The following is a 15,676-nucleotide window of genomic DNA, read 5'->3' as shown; positions in this document are numbered from 1 at the left end:
AACCCTATATAATACACACACACACACACCAAAATATGAATATGTACAAAAATGCATATATTAAAGTGTGTGTTTAAATGCATATGTTCACAGAAATAGTATTTTTAAAAATGCATTATGTTAGAGAAAATTGGTTTTACAAATACGGTATGTGCATATTCAGAGACACACTAAAATGCTGATGATTTTCATGATCCCACACATACACATATATACATGGAAAAGAAAAGTAGAAATATTCTACACTCTAATGCTAAGTTTATTTTCAGGATTGACACACTGGTATAAAGTCCTGTGTCTGTGCATACAGCCTCAATAACTGTCAAGCCCTTACTTATCAAATTAATTTCCTTCACATTTTAATGCACATCTGCCTGAATTTACACCAACCAAACCAATATGTATATCAAAACTCAGGTATCTACTTAAATTCACACTTCTCCAAATGCAATTATCCATACTCCCCCCCAAAAAAAAAATCCAAAACCACAAATATGTGTATATTAGGGGAAAATGCATAAAAATGTGTGTGTTAATTAAAATAATGCACATCATGCATTATAGTAGGCAATTTTTTTTGCAAAAATGCATGAAAATGCACAGAAAGGTTTGTGATGTTTTAAAAACTGCTGCAGAGATAGATCAAATTGGACATAAAACTGGGGGGGAGAAACTGATAGAAACCCCAACTGACATGTTTAGCCATCTCTACCAATGAACCATGACACGGGTGGCGCTGTGGGTTAAACCACAGAGCCTAGGACTTGCCGATCAGAAGGTCGGCAGTTCGAATCCCCGTGACGGGGTGAGCTCCTGTTGCTCGGTCCCTGCTCCTGTCAACCTAGCAGTTCAAAAGCACGTCAAAGTGCAAGTAGATAAATAGGTACCGCTCCGGTGGGAAGGTAAACGGCGTTTCCGTGCGCTGCTCTGGTTCGCCAGAAGCAGCTTAGTCATGCTGGCCACATGACCCGGAAGCTGTACGCCGGCTCCCTCGGCCAATGGAGCAAGATGAGTGCCGCAACCCCAGAGTTGGCCACGACTGGACCTAATGGTCAGGGGTCCCTTTACCTTTACCTACCAGTGAACCATATACCCTGCAAAACCTGGCCAGGCAAAATGGGGCAGGGGCACTTAGTTCAACAAAATATGTTTCTGCCTCTGCATTACAGTCTGGTAAATGGGTTGACTTTTGGTGTCACAAGCAGAAGAGGGCTATTGTCTTCATATCCTCCTTTTGAGGTTCCCTATAGGCATCTAGATGGCCACTGTGGGAACAGAACGCTAAACTACATAGGCCTCTGCTCTCACCTAACAGAACTCTTCTTATATTGCTTACAAAGCACAATGTTATCTTAATAATACAGAGCAGTGTTCAGCTTTCTTATGTTGCTGCTAAACCAAATTGATCCCCTGAAAATTGCCCTTTAATTAAAAGATTAAAAATGGAGCAAGTTCAATTGTCTCCTCAGGCAACAGAAACTGAAGAACATCTTTCAATAAAACTTGGAATTCCACGGAAAGGGGGTGGCTCTGGAAAGAACAACTGGGAGGCAGAGTTCCCTGAGAAGAGGGGTTGATAGTTAAATCAGTCTGTAAATTATAGCTCTATGAAAGGGTCTCTCAACAATGCTCTTAACACACTAGAGTTCTTTGAGATAAGCCATGACTGTTAAAGCAGTGCAATAGTGCTTTCAATGTATAGTGTGAATGTCTCCTGAAGCAAAGAACAAAATGGCGGCCCCCTCCATTCCAACTGACTGGGCTGGAAGTTGGCTCTTCAGCCTTGGGGGCAGGATAGAGTCCTCACCTCAGAGCAGCATGATAGCCTAAGGGGCAGAGAGCTGGTTGTGTGGCACATACAGCTATGTGCTCCAATAGTGGAGAATGGCTAGAGGGCCAGGAGGAATAGCAGGAGAACTACCACCACTGCCCTAGGCATCTGCCACCCAAGGAAGCCACCTCAATCTGTCTAACGGTAGGGACATCCTCTGCATTTGCGCAATTGCTGGTCGTGTGTCTAGCTGGACTCCCAGAAATACTCACTCGTAGCCAGGTAGACTGACAGCCTGACTTCCCTACACGAGGCCACTTCGTGCGTGTCAAAGGCACTCTGCACATGCTGAGTCAAACTCTTGGCAGCCAGTTCAAAATGAAAAACAAAAATGAATGATGGCATGTATTTGTTCGAACCAGGAAGCAAATGTCTTTATTTGTAGTGATTTAGGTGTGGTGTAATTGTATGGAAAGAATGAGATTGAGTATTTATAGAATGTGGTGTGTGTGTGTGTTTTCCTCCTTCTCTCCAAAATCAACAACCTTTCATGGTATACAGTCTTTCCAGACAGGTGAGTCCAGAAAGAGCCAGGTAGGGTGCTGCAGCTGATGGAGAATGCTTGTCTTCCTGGAGAGGGGAGGCGGCAGCGTTGAGGAGAGGTCAGTAGCATTTAAGGGGGGGATTGCAGGAACATACAGGAAATTGCTTTATCCTGAGTGAGACTTTTGGTCCATCAAGCTCAGTACTGTCTTCACTGACTGGCAGTGGCTCTCCAGGGGTTCAGGCAAGAGATCTCTCCCAGCCCTACCTGGAGACACCAGGGATTGAACCTGCGACCTTCTGCATTCACAGCAGATGCTCTAGCCCCGAGCTAAGGCCCTTCCCTCGGAGGGAAGGAGGGTGGTCGAAGGAACGTCATCAGACCTCTGTTTAAGCCATGTGCTTATTCTGAAAGTAACTTCCATCTATTTAAGCAATGAACTCAGACGTTTCTCTCCATAGAGGTTAGAAATACCATCTTTGGATTGAATATTAAACCACTTACCTGCTAATGAAGCCAGGAAGGAGACGATAAAACAGACAGGCAGAAATGTATAACTTTTTAATGGTTAATTCATAAAGGGAAGGAGCCTGAATTATGCTTCAGCTATGGGAGGGAAGGTGTATCTAGCAGTTAAAGTGACAGGGCTCCTATATGCTGCAACAGGAACAAATCTGGGAAATCATTGTTTTGCCCCAGTTTTTGGCTTCGGGAGATGATATTATTGTACTTTTAAAGCACATCCCACCACAACCGCTAAGACTCCTGGAAACTGGAGTTGGGAAGCATTCTGGAAATTGTAGCTCTGTGAGTTCCCAGAACTCTTGGAGGTGGGAAATGTGTTTTAAATGTGCTTTAAATGGTGTGTGTGTGTGTGTGTGTGTGTGTGTGTGTGTGTGTGCGCGCAGCCTTAAAGTGAATTGTGAGCCTTGTCATTCTTTTTCATTGCACATCTTCCCCTTCAGGGGAAGGAAGGAGGACGCAGGGGGTGCATATTTTCTCTCTACCTCATACCTGTTTGCTGTACACAGACAGCTATTTTGCCTGCTGCGTCTGCTGCAGAATAATGGGAAGGAGAACTTGAGCTCTGTTTGGGCCGTCAATTGTGCAGGAGGCCTGGAGGGCGGGGAGGGAGGGTGCCTCCTGCACCAGAACGTCCTTGCACCTGCCGGCGTCACAGGGCAGGTAGAGTTTCAACAGGGACGGCCGTGCCCAATCACAGCATCTCACTGTGGAATGTTTGCCGCAGGAGCTCGGCCAGAAAGCTCGGCCACACCGGCATTAGGACTGGGTAGCTGGGAGATCTCAGGTAATTGGGAGAGAGCCAGGAGTTTTACTGAGCGGCCGAGAGGAAGGATTCAGGGAAGCCGGGCTTCTAAGTTGCATCTCCACCCCCAGAACTCAGGGAGGCTCCTGTGAGCTCAGGGAAGAGGAAAATGCCTCCAGCCCTTCCCTTTCACCTTTGGACATGAAATTGTATAGCACAGGTGACCGAAACTGAAGCAAAACAGCTTTCCCCAGGAACTGGTTGGAGCAGAACTATCTCGAGGACCCGGCAAAAGAAGGACCACTGAAGCAAGCAGACAAAGGGGGGAGCCGATGGCAGTTGTGCCCTCCTCCCTGCTGCTGGGGCTGCTGCAACTGATGGTGCTGAAAGGTGATTGATGGGGAGATGGGGCGGGGGGGGGGGGCGGAAATGAATGTGGGAGTCAGTCTCTTAAGTTTCCTGCATCTTTAAGAGAAGTAAGATGGAGGACGGTGTAGAAGGGAGTCTTTGAGTAATCAGTGACACAGGTGAAACAAAGATACAGGTATTGTGGCCAGTCAAGGGTGGACACAGGCTGTGTACAAACCACGCAATTAAAGTGTGTGTGTGTGTGTGTGTGTGTGCGCGCGCACACACACACACACACACACACGAATCCTGGGAACTGTAGTTGTTAAAGATGCTCTGTAAAGGGTAAACTACAGTTCTCAGGATTATTCAGGGGGTGCTTGGCCTGTTTGATTTGTAGGCAGAGGACTCTTCCCCCATTACCATCTTTGATATGTAAAAGAAAATGAGACCACTAGAGAGTCATATATTCAGCCTTCTCCTTTATGGGGAGCTGGTTCAGTTAGAGACACTCTGCACACTCTCAGATGCACTCACAAAGGGTGAAGAGATGTGGACAGTATATGTGGTTAAGGAGATATTGACATGCATTCACTGTATTCTAAAACATTTGTTTTCAGGACAGAGAATCTGTTTTCAAAAGCCATTTCGAGGCACTTAGGATCTATGTCTGTCTTCTTCGCTCCAAAATGTGATGAGGCCTTGGGTGCATTCAAACCTGGGGAATATTGCATTAGTTTTCCTATTTTTATAGTGCTAGAGATTCTGTCCTGTTTCCTAATGTTCCTTTCCCACTGGTCTGCAAAAGTTTTGGGGTGGACATACTGCTTCATTTCATAACATGCTGGGTTATGGAACTGTGGCTTTTTGACCAATATACCTGCATGTCTTGCCCAATTGCATTCACACCAGTGGGTGTGTACAACACAACAAGCAATGTCGTCAGGCAGTGCTTCTACTCCCCCACCCCTTCTGCACATGGGTGCTTCTGTTCCCCCATTATTCTCCCACAAAAACAGCAGGGCATCACTGTATGCTGATATACTGCCCCAAATTCCATCACTTTACATCTGTGATTTTCAGGGTTAAGGAGGCTACAAACAGATATATTTTTCTGGAATCAAATAACCCGGAAATGAGCATTAAACATGTGCTATATTCCATTGTTTTTTCTGAAAATGGCTTTTACACCATGTGAAAGCTCAGATGTGGATATTAACAGTTAGGAAAACATCAGGAAAATGGAACAAACTACCTTGTGAATGCAACCCTTGTTCAATTTCATATCGTTTTCAGTCATCTCAGCAATTGGGGGGGGTATAATTTCTGCATTGTCTTAGTCTGTTTATTAACATATTAATGTCTCTGATAAATTAAAAGAGGAGGATGTGGAATGCACTTCTATTTTCAGGATTATTTAGCTATTAATTTTACTTCCCATTAGCCATGGAACTGAAGGTCACATGAGCAGGGTTAACCGGTGGTCTCCCATCCAAGCACTGACCCCACACAGTCCAGCTTAGCTTCCGCAAAGTCTCTGTATCCTGTGCCTTTTTCAAGCCATGCCCTTGGCAATAGCAGTCACAGAGGCAGAGCAGAAGCATGTAGTTGGTGTCCTGTCAACTGTGTTGCCTTACCCCCTCAAACACACACACACCCAATACATCGCAGTGACATTGTTGATGGGCAGTCAGATAAGTGCCACCTCCCTGGCCCTCCAACTTCTACTACCTGGGATGGGCAGGGTCATCGTGACAATTTTCCTCGTACGCACACATCAACTTGTTCCTTTGACAAGGAAGGAAAACACATCCTCCAAGTGCAAAACTTGGGAGTGTTTCCAGATGAACCTTCTATACCATTTCCCAAACAGTTTCATCGCTGTGTTTGCACCATGTCCGCATGACATCACCATCATTTTTTTACAGTCACCCTGCCCATATCTGACATTTATGGAAGCATTAGCACAAAAATATTTAGATGTGGGTGTTTGTTAAAAATTGAATCTTTTTAAAATGGAAGCTGGGTGGTATGGTTCATCAAGGAGTAACTAACCCCACACCCAGACCCCCATGGCTGCACATCCTCACCCCAGCTTGCTTCTCCTCTCTAAATTTCACCCAAGCTCTTTTTGTTTTGGCTCCTTGAGATAGCCAGACATGCTTTCACTTTCATTCGTACAAATATTGGTCCTGTAGAGCCCTTTGCTCAGGACCACTAAGTAGTCGTGAATGTGAACAAGTTCCCACAGCTTGCTGATTTAATGTTTAACTTTAACTGAAGACCTTCCAGCATTCTGCTATCTCTTAATGATGAACCACTGTAATAATGTTCTGACCTTTAGAACAAAGAGATATCTTCCAGGTATATTTCATATGTGTCATTTTATAGAATGCATAGGCTGGGTTTCTCGATCTTGTAATGCAAATTATGGTGTGTATGTCCCCCTGCAAAACTTACCCTTTTTCGTGGCAAACCTGTTGGGAATCTGAGGTGAGATACCCCCACAGTAAAAGTTGTTCCCAGTACCAGTCACCGCACACAATCGAGAGAAAGTTTCAGATAGTTTACTCCTGCAGAAGATAAGGCTCAATAAGTTCTGGCTGTAGATATATACAGCTTGTAGGCTTTTGCAGATGTGGATATACAATATACAGATACAGATACAGATACAGATACAGATACAGATACAGATACAGATACAGTACATACAAGTACAAAGTTATTCTGTTGCTCTAAATAAGTTCAGCAATTCACTGGACAAGTAACACCGACTAATAGGCAAATACACCTGAGATGACATGCATTAATCACAGATATAGTCAGGGCCATCACAGATACAGTCCAGATTAGTGGCCATCGCTGCCTCCTGGGGAAGCAAATCCCGTAGTTCAACTATGTGCTGCATGAAGTCAGGAGTATTAATTTTCTAACAAAATTGGGCAGGGTCTTCCTTCTGCTCTTACCTACAAACTTATTTTTGTGCATTGTCTCTTTTTTTGAAATATATTTTCTCTTTTTTCCTGCAGATGCTGCTGGCTCCGAAGCAGGTATGTAATATATTGGAAACTATTTCTGTACAGTGGTATCTCGGGTTACATATGCTTCAGGTTACAGACGCTTCAGGTTACAGACTCTGCTAACCCAGAAATAGTACCTCGGGTTAAGAACTTTGCTTCAGGATGAGAAGAGAAATCGCGCGGCAACAGCAGGAGGCCCCTTTAGCTAAAATGATACCTCAGGTTAAGAACAGTTTCAGGTTAAGAACAGACCTCCAGAACAAATTACCGTATCTCGGAGAAGTGACGTTTCTAAGCCAAATCAGACTATCCAGGGAATACCAACAACCCTGGAGCGGATTTTGCTTTTCTAATTTACTCCTTGTTTGCTCTGTCATCTTGTATTGTGCAGGATTAAGGACAAGGAGAAAAGTATTAGTGTGGAAAGGGAAGAGACAGTTCCACAGCTACCATGTATCTTGTTCTCTGTTAAATTAATAGGAAGAGTGCAATCAATAGACCGAATCTCCTGGGACTGATTTGATGCCCAAATTAAGTTTTGGTTGTTGTTCTAAAAAAAATTCATTTTAGTTCAATCCACTGTTCATGCATTCACATTTCAATCCTACTTTTATACTCATTTATGTTGCCACATAACCAGCAATGGCTGGCACCAAATACCCCCTCCAGCCCAAAGAAAAGCAGTGTTACTGCTGTTCCCTGGAATGATCCAAAGGTAGGGACAGGTGGTTCTGAGGTCAGGGCTGCACAAGCACACCGACAGAGCCAATCCAATACTTACCTGATGGTAATAACATTTTGGTACATGAGTGATTAACAACCCCAAGATACAAAGTAGCTGACAGGGAATACGCCAGATGTTCTTGGACTCCAACTGACACCACCCCAGACCACCGGCCACTTTGCTTGGGGCTGATGGGAGCTGTAGTCCAATAAAATCTGGGGTGCACCAGCCTTGAGACCCTGGTGCAAAGGGTAGCAACCAGGTTGAGATAGAGAGAGAATGAAGGTGTGCAACCAACTAGGGGTCACATTTTGCATGCAACTGGAAGGATAAAAGCAAAAGCTGTGTATAAAACGCCTTTCTTGGTCATTTGCGAGTCTCTTTCAAAATGCACTGTGCCCTTGAGGCATGTTATCAAGGGGATCCATGCCATTTCTATGCCACTTCTATTGTGCATTTTCATGACCCTGGGCCTGGCAGTATCTGTACATCCAAGCATGGGAAAGTGAGCAGCCAGGGACTTCTCCCAAAATGTCACAGAGAGGATAAATGCCCCCAGCTTTGGTTAACATGGATAAGTACAACAAAACAGAACATAATTATGGAAGGCCTAGTGGCACTTGCCTTTCATTTCACAAAAGCCGGCTGACTTAAAAGCAACAGTCACTCTCCTCCTCTTCTTGGTTCGTGCACACGCATTATACAGTATTGACTGATGGAATGGGGCTTGTGTAGTAATCCATTACATTCAGAATTAATTGAACTACATACTCATGGGCAAATTGATTCAAGTTAAATAGAAATTCATCTGAACCATTCTGTGCCAACCAAACTGGGGGGGGGGGGGGAGGACAGAGCAAAAAAAATCAGCAGCTCTAAATGATTGCTGCAAGAAACTTGGGTGGTAAATAGGAAATATGCAGATATACTACATACGTGCACACAATTTTCGAACACCCAGTTACATGTATATGGGGAAGCTGGCTAGATCAGGTGTCCAGATGTGCAAACGCTGCTATTTACATGGTATTTACATTTATATGCACACAGGGAAGTGTTTGCCCTACTAAGCAGTGGTGGCTTCAATCTTTAAACTACTGTCTAATATGCAAGACCCTTCCAAACCTCTTCCTCCCCAGAGAGCTGAAAGTATCCATCTTGAAGATATGAGAGTAAGGACAGGAAGCATCGTTTCTTAGGGAATGGCTCTAACTCCATGGTAGAGCACATGCTTTTATTCTGTTTGAAGCCCTGATGAGCTGCCAGTCCCTGAAGATACTGGGCTGAATGGTCCAATGATCAGACTTATACCAAGCTTCCCATGTACTAAATTCTGCCCTCATTCCAACTTGACTTCAATATGGACAGCGTCAGAGCTTGGTCTCAGCAAATCCTAGGAGTGCTTAGTTTACTATCCACCTTTGGTGTGTATACTATTGAACTTTCTATGCCAATTCATCACCAGTGGCCACTAGCTGGAAATGGGCCACACCCTGGCAGATTAGATCATCTATTGATTGGACTGGATTCTGTCTTTGTGTGCTGCAGAATTTTATGACACCTACAGCTATCTGTTTCTATTGCATGGCCACCTTGTCTCATTATTTAAAAAATATTGTTCTTTCTCTCTAGTAAGGGTAGCTCTGCTCACCCATGTAAGAAAAACTTCAAGCATATGATATATTGGAATCTGATGCACGATATCTTAACCCTGTCAGGGCCAGCTCTACCATTAGGCAGAGAAGGACAACTAATTTTGAATGTCATGAAAGAGCAGCCAATTGTGATCTATTTGTAGTTGTATTGGTGGTGGTGGTAGTTGCATTTACAAGAAGGAAGAGAGGTGCATGTAAGATTTTCTGCCCCACTTCCCCAAATAACTTGGCTAGCCTGGGGTACTATGTACATTGACATGGGCATAGGCGAATGCTGTTCTGCTTTAAGCAGCAAAATGTCTTCAGCTAAGCCTTTTGTCTCACAATAACTTTGTTATATGTTAAGATGCCCCAGGATTCCTTGTTGTCTTGCTGAAACTGACAGAGGGAGCCTCCTGATTTTGTGGGAAGATTCAAGTGCATACCTGGAAATTGAGGCTCACACCACAAAAGTAGTTCCAGTTACAGATAGGTAGCCGTGTTGGTCTGCCATAGTCAAAACAAAAAAAATATTCCTTCCAGTAGCACCTTAAAGACCAACTAAGTTAGTTCTTGGTATGAGCTTTCGTGTGCATGCACACTTCTTCAGATACGAAAGCTCATACCAAGAACTAACTTACGTAAGTTCTTAACCCGAGGTACCACTGTACAGGAATTTCACTGGCCGGAGGGAGAGTGAATGGTTAAACAAAAATAAGCTCTCTCAGAATTATACTGCTGATACAAACCTAACAGTCATCTAGTCCAACTTCTGATCCCAGCCTATCACAACCTAGTGTCCTCTAGATGTTGTTAGATTCCAGTTCCCATCAGGCTCAGCCAGCCTGGCCAATGGTCAAAGATGATAGAAGTCACAGTCCAAAAACATCTGGAGGGCCACAGGTAGTGTGAGGCTGCTGTAGATCCAATTCACCCATGTTATCCTGAATCTAGACCACTACAAATAGAGTAGACAACCAGAGCAAACAAGGTGTCCCACAGACATAACTTCATTTTTCCAGAAAGACTGCTTACCGCCGGCTGGGAAGGAGTGGTGCAGCCAAGGCACTTTGTGGCAGCCTTCTGGCTTCAACATGGCCAGGGGAGGACATCACTTCCTCCTCCTCCATCAGCCGCACTGAGTGGTGGGGCTCACCCACACTTGCAACCAATCACAGGCAACCTCGGGGGCATTGGTAGGGAGAGGACCAGAGGGGAAACTTCTTCCCTCTGGTTCACGCCCTGGCCATAAAAGCCAGTTGCACTTAGGTCCCAGCCTCAGTCATGGGCAGCTTCCTCCACCCACCCTTCAGTTGCCATATTTGGGACCAGGGATGAATTTGCCTTCAGACTAATTGGGCCTTTCAGGGAATTAGCCAACCTCATAGCAATTGTCACAACTTGGTGTCAGATATGGCATTGGGTTGGATCTTTAGTCTATTGGATTGGGGGTGCCCTCCCTACTCCAAGGTCCTGGGAATTTTGCTACCGCCAGTGTAATAGTATCAATCTTATCCCCAAGGAGAACCTTGACATGAAAAGAGTCAGCAATTCCAGGTTGTTCTGTTAGTATTGGTTTGATTATATGCTGTCTAACCTGTTTATACCGACGGCAATGTAACAAAACGTGCTTCATACATTCAACATTGCAAGATAATGTGCCTAGGATTGTGTTTTTCAGGGGAAACAAAATCATAAGGCTGCAATCCTTTCACACCTAGGAGTAAGTACCAAATGACTCCAGGGGGACTTACTTTTGGATAGGACATATATAAGACCGCACTATAAACTTTAAGTATTTACTTGCCGGGGGGGGGGGATATTCCTCAATACCCAAAAGGAGCAGTCACTGGAAAGGTTACTTAGAAATTATTATACAAATAAATTTGCCAAGGCAAATTGAGACGTTTCATTTCACATCTTGCCTTGTAAGAATTCTGTTTTTGTGATCATTACCATCTACCTTTCTTTCTTCTCTCTCTTTCACAGTCTGTGGACAGTCTGTGATATCTCCACGTATTGTGGGAGGGAATCCAGCCCCCGAGGGCGCATGGCCATGGCAAGTCAGCTTTATGGAGAACAACAAGCCTATATGTGGAGGCTCCCTCATCAACGAGAAGTGGGTGGTGTCTGCAGCTCACTGCTTCACTAAGTGAGTATCCAATACCTGCATGTCACTGCGGAGCCATTATGCAGCTTTGTCCCAGAGGCAGCTGTAAGGCCAGGCAGATGGAGGGAGGGAGGTCTTTAAGAGACCAGTTGCAAAAACGATGGAACTTTTGAGAACCAAAAACCTGCTATTCCATGAGGTGAGCCATGGTGTCAGGGCTGAAGAGGAAGATGGTATCCTCTCCAGGCTATGTACCCAAGTGACTTAGACAGTCAGCTGAATCTTCCTACAACACAGGCAGTGGGACAGCTTCCTCCACCACACCTAAGGGAAGCAGGTTAGCTTAGGGGTCTGAGGCAAGCTACATGCTGCACACAGCCGTGTCCACCCAACACCTGACAGACTCAGGAAGAACAGCTGCTGCCATTGCACCTTTTGCCCAAGGTTGGCCACCTCCCTCTGTCCAATGATAGAGCAGTTCTTTCACAGTGTATATCCCACCAAGCCTATGACAAGGACTAGTGGAAAGTAGAGGCATGGGGTGACTTGCCCATAGAGGCAAGTGGCACAGGCACAGGGCGCCAGGGCGCCAAGTTCTGGAGGGCGCCAGGGAAGAGGTGGAGGCTGGACGCGGAGCCTCCTGGCATCAGGTCGCTGCCCTCGCCTACCTCCGCCATGCCACGCTGAAGCAGCGCCGTGCCCGGAGCCTCCACCTGCCGTGCCCACCATGGCATGGGCACCAGGGAAGAGGCGGAGGCTAGGCGCAGTGATTCCTGGTATCAGCTTGCCGCCCTCGCCCGCCTCACTAAAGCAGCACCACGCCCGGAGCCTCCGCCTCTTCCCTGCTGGAGGAGCCGCCCTCCAGCCGCTGCCTGCCTCCTCCAGCCCCACAAAGCTGCCAGTAGCGCCGTAAAAAGGTTGGCAACTCTGGGAAACGGGGGGGGGGGCAGAGGCGTCTTTGCACCATGGCGCCGGATATACTTAAGACGGCCCTGAGTAGAGGTGAATGTTATGAATAGTGGCGTGTTTAAAGATGTGTCGTGTTATAAGACATGGTCAACAAAGCATAGCCACTCAAAGGAAGCGGTCTTGCTTGTGGACTCAGCAAGACAGGATCTCAGGTTGCACAGAAACCAAAATCCCTGCTTCACTTGCTTTTCACTCTTGTTTTCCCTCTTCCAGGGGTTATGAACAGTATGATGTGCTGCTGGGGGCCTATCAACTCTCAATCCCCCCTTCCAGCCTTGTGGTAACTACTGTGCAACAGGTTATTTCTCACCCGAATTATAACGGCATTGATGGCTCTCCTGGGGATATTGCTTTAGTGGAGTTGAAGGCCCCACTGGATTTGAACGACTACATCCTCCCAGTCTGTCTGCCAGACTCTTCTGCACAGTTCTCTATGGACACATCCTGCTGGGTCACAGGCTGGGGGCAGGTTAAAGACGGAGGTGAGGAGAAGAGACAGGGCATGCTCTCATGCAGACCAGCCTTCCCCAACATGGTGCCCTCTAGATGGTTTGGACTACAGTTCCCATCATCCCCAGCCAGCATGGCCAATGGACAGGGACAATGGGGGGTTGCAATCTAAGTATCCAGGGAGAACCTGGTTGAAGAAATCTGTTTTAAATTTTGAGGGCCAAACTAAATATTATGTTGTTCATGCTTGCTTAGAATGACTACTTTTATTTTGGAGGGAAAATATGCAACTGGGTTTGTGATCCACATTTGCAGGGAAGTGTTTCCAAATTCAATTACTGCTGAAAAATCAGCCTTTCACAGCTGCTGTATTCCAAGCCAAGTACTGTTTACTTCTAAAAAAGCAGTAGAACAGGCTTCCCCAGTGCAGGTTACCAGGGGCGGGGGTTTGTCTGAGTGTTCAAAGTGTGGTGTGTTCTTCCACAATGTGCTCACTGTATGTGTGAGGCACCCAGAACTCAGTTACATTGGCAAATAAAAAGTGCTTTATATGCGTTATAACACTGTGACACCAGATGGCGCTGTGGGGTCCCGTCTTTCGTCAACATGATTTCCCTTTATGAAGTTTAGAACGCATTTTCCTGAAACTTTTTTTTGGACGTGTCTAGATCCAGCCCCAGAGGTACCCTCTATTCCATTTTCATTCAGCTGTCCAATTTTTGTCTTCTGCAGAGGCCTTGCCACCCCCACAAACGCTTCAGGAACTGGAGGTGCCCCTCATTGACCGAGACACATGCAACTCTCTCTTCAACAGTGCCCCAGCGCCAGACCTGCCTCAGAATCCTGTCCTAGATGATATGATCTGCGCTGGTTACCCAGAAGGCGGGAAGGATGCCTGTCATGTAAGATGCTCTCTATCCTACATGTCATAAAATCATTGCCAGTCTTGGGCCTAGTATTATTAGTGAAAACCAACTGTTCAGAAGTGTTGTAAGTTTACTCAGTGGGAACTTCTATCCCCGACTCTACAGTATCCTGAGAAAAGACAGGGAACTAAATGCACTGTAAAAAGACGTGTGCCTACAGAACCCCAAGCCATGTCTTCCTGACCTAGACCTAGTCCATGGATCAGCCATACCCGTCAACTGTCCCAGACACCCCTGATTTACAGAAGCCACCTCGGCTTCTGATGAGCTCCTGGGATGTCCCAATTTGGCTCCCACAAAAGCACAGCCCCAAAAGATGAACGTTGGGGGGGGCATGCTCTCAGAAGAGTCTCTTAACTTATGCAGGACCTCCACTCCGAAAGGCGCATGTCCCGATTTCACTCAGAGGCATGTTGGAGGTTTGGGACCAGCAAGCTAGTTTTAGGGGATCAAGGAGCTAATCTTTCAGTGGCAAACTGTACCGCCACTGGGTAGGGTCTGGGTCAACATGGTGGGGCAGAGCCAAGAGCAAATGATTGCTCAGTGAAATGATTTAGAGGTGTATAGAAATGATTTAGAGAGCCAGTGTGGTGTAGTGGTTAAGAGCGGTAGTCTCGTAATCTGGGGAACCGGGTTCGCGTCTCCGCTCCTCCACATGCAGCTGCTGGGTGACCTTGGGCCAGTCACACTTCTTTGAAGTCTCTCAGCCCCACTCACCTCACAGAGTGTTTGTTGTGGGGGAGGAAGGGAAAGGAGAATGTTAGCCGCTTTGAGACTCCTTAAAGGGAGTGAAAGGCGGGATATCAAATCCAAACTCTTCTCTTCTTCTTCTATAAAATGATACCTGATATAAAGAAAGGACAGAGAGATAATTCACCTCCCTGCCTCTCTCATAATACTGGAACCCAGGACCATCGAATTAAGCAGAATGCTGAGGGATGCAGGACGGATGAAAGGAAATACGACTTCATGCATTGCATAGTTAAAACTGAAATTCGTTCTCACAAGTTGCAGCGACAGCCATCAACGTGGGTGGCTTTAAAGGGGGAATAAACAAATTCCTTGAAGAGAAGGCTATCCATGGCCGTGAGTAGGAATGAGAGTTCAGTTATAGGGGCTTGCAAGCAGCTGGCTTGCAAGCGAGACCTGAGCCTTACTCCAACTTATCTAACCATTAACCCAAATCTGGTCTCAGGAGGCTTCCCATAGTCACGTTCTAGCTGCCATATCCCCCTCTCTCTTTCTCTCCACAGGGTGACTCTGGAGGACCCTTGGTTTGCAGGTGTGATGCGGGTTGGACCCTGGCTGGGGTTGTGAGTTGGGGAGAGGGCTGTGCCGAACCCAAGCACCCTGGTGTCTACACCTTAGTGCCTTACTATGCCAACTGGATCTCCGACAACGTACCCAACATAAGCTTTGTGGCGTGCAACCATGCTGGATGGCAGAGTGCCCCCATTATGACACTCTTCCTTGCAACTCTTGCTCTGGCCCTCCCTTGAGGTGCCATCTCTCTGTTGGCCCGCAACCCAGACGGTACTGCTAACTGGACTCTGTTAAGAAATATCCAAAAGGACTGTGTGAAGTAGGGTAGAGTTTCTGGGAATCTTCTCCCACTTCTGTCAAATTAATTGGGGCACATCTGCGTTACCCATTTTTAAAGAAAAAATAAACTCTTTGATAGTGCTGGTGTTTACTCAGTTTTAAAGGGGAAATCCCCGGAGATAGTTTAAATTATGTGAATCAATTCCGCAGCAGAGGTGGGTGAAAAATGTTAAATTTAATTTCTTTGAATTATGTTAATGTCTTTGATGCAGTCCAGGTTTGTCTGTGGTACGTTTGTTTACCTCATCAATCTACTGCTATATTTACAAATGTTTTGGCTCTTGCACTCTTTGAATGCTCATGCACTCTTT

At 45.9% G+C, this 15,676-nt stretch overlaps 1 protein-coding gene across 3 annotated transcripts; it reads left to right on the top strand.

Annotated features, from left to right (window-relative positions):
- The first annotated feature begins 3,538 nt into the window (after positions 1-3,538).
- On the top strand, positions 3,539-15,446 carry LOC114583223 (prostasin-like). Of its 3 annotated transcripts, none has more exons than XM_077917173.1 (7): positions 3,541-3,972; positions 6,960-6,980; positions 10,990-11,031; positions 11,298-11,460; positions 12,601-12,869; positions 13,570-13,739; positions 15,017-15,446. In XM_077917173.1, the coding sequence occupies exons 4-7, from the start codon at positions 11,381-11,383 to the stop codon at positions 15,260-15,262; spliced, it is 765 nt and encodes a 254-aa protein (XP_077773299.1). In that variant the 5' UTR covers positions 3,541-3,972; positions 6,960-6,980; positions 10,990-11,031; positions 11,298-11,380; the 3' UTR covers positions 15,263-15,446. The 3 variants fall into 3 exon arrangements, with proteins under 3 accessions (XP_077773298.1, XP_077773299.1, XP_077773300.1); XM_077917174.1 differs by having other exon boundaries at positions 10,975-11,031; XM_077917172.1 differs by lacking the exon at positions 10,990-11,031 and having other exon boundaries at positions 3,539-3,972.
- The last annotated feature ends 230 nt before the right edge of the window (positions 15,447-15,676 follow it).

This window comes from Podarcis muralis, chromosome 13 (assembly GCF_964188315.1).
Source record: "Podarcis muralis chromosome 13, rPodMur119.hap1.1, whole genome shotgun sequence".
NCBI lineage: Eukaryota > Metazoa > Chordata > Lepidosauria > Squamata > Lacertidae > Podarcis > Podarcis muralis.
This window is presented reverse-complemented; position numbering and strand designations above follow the sequence as displayed.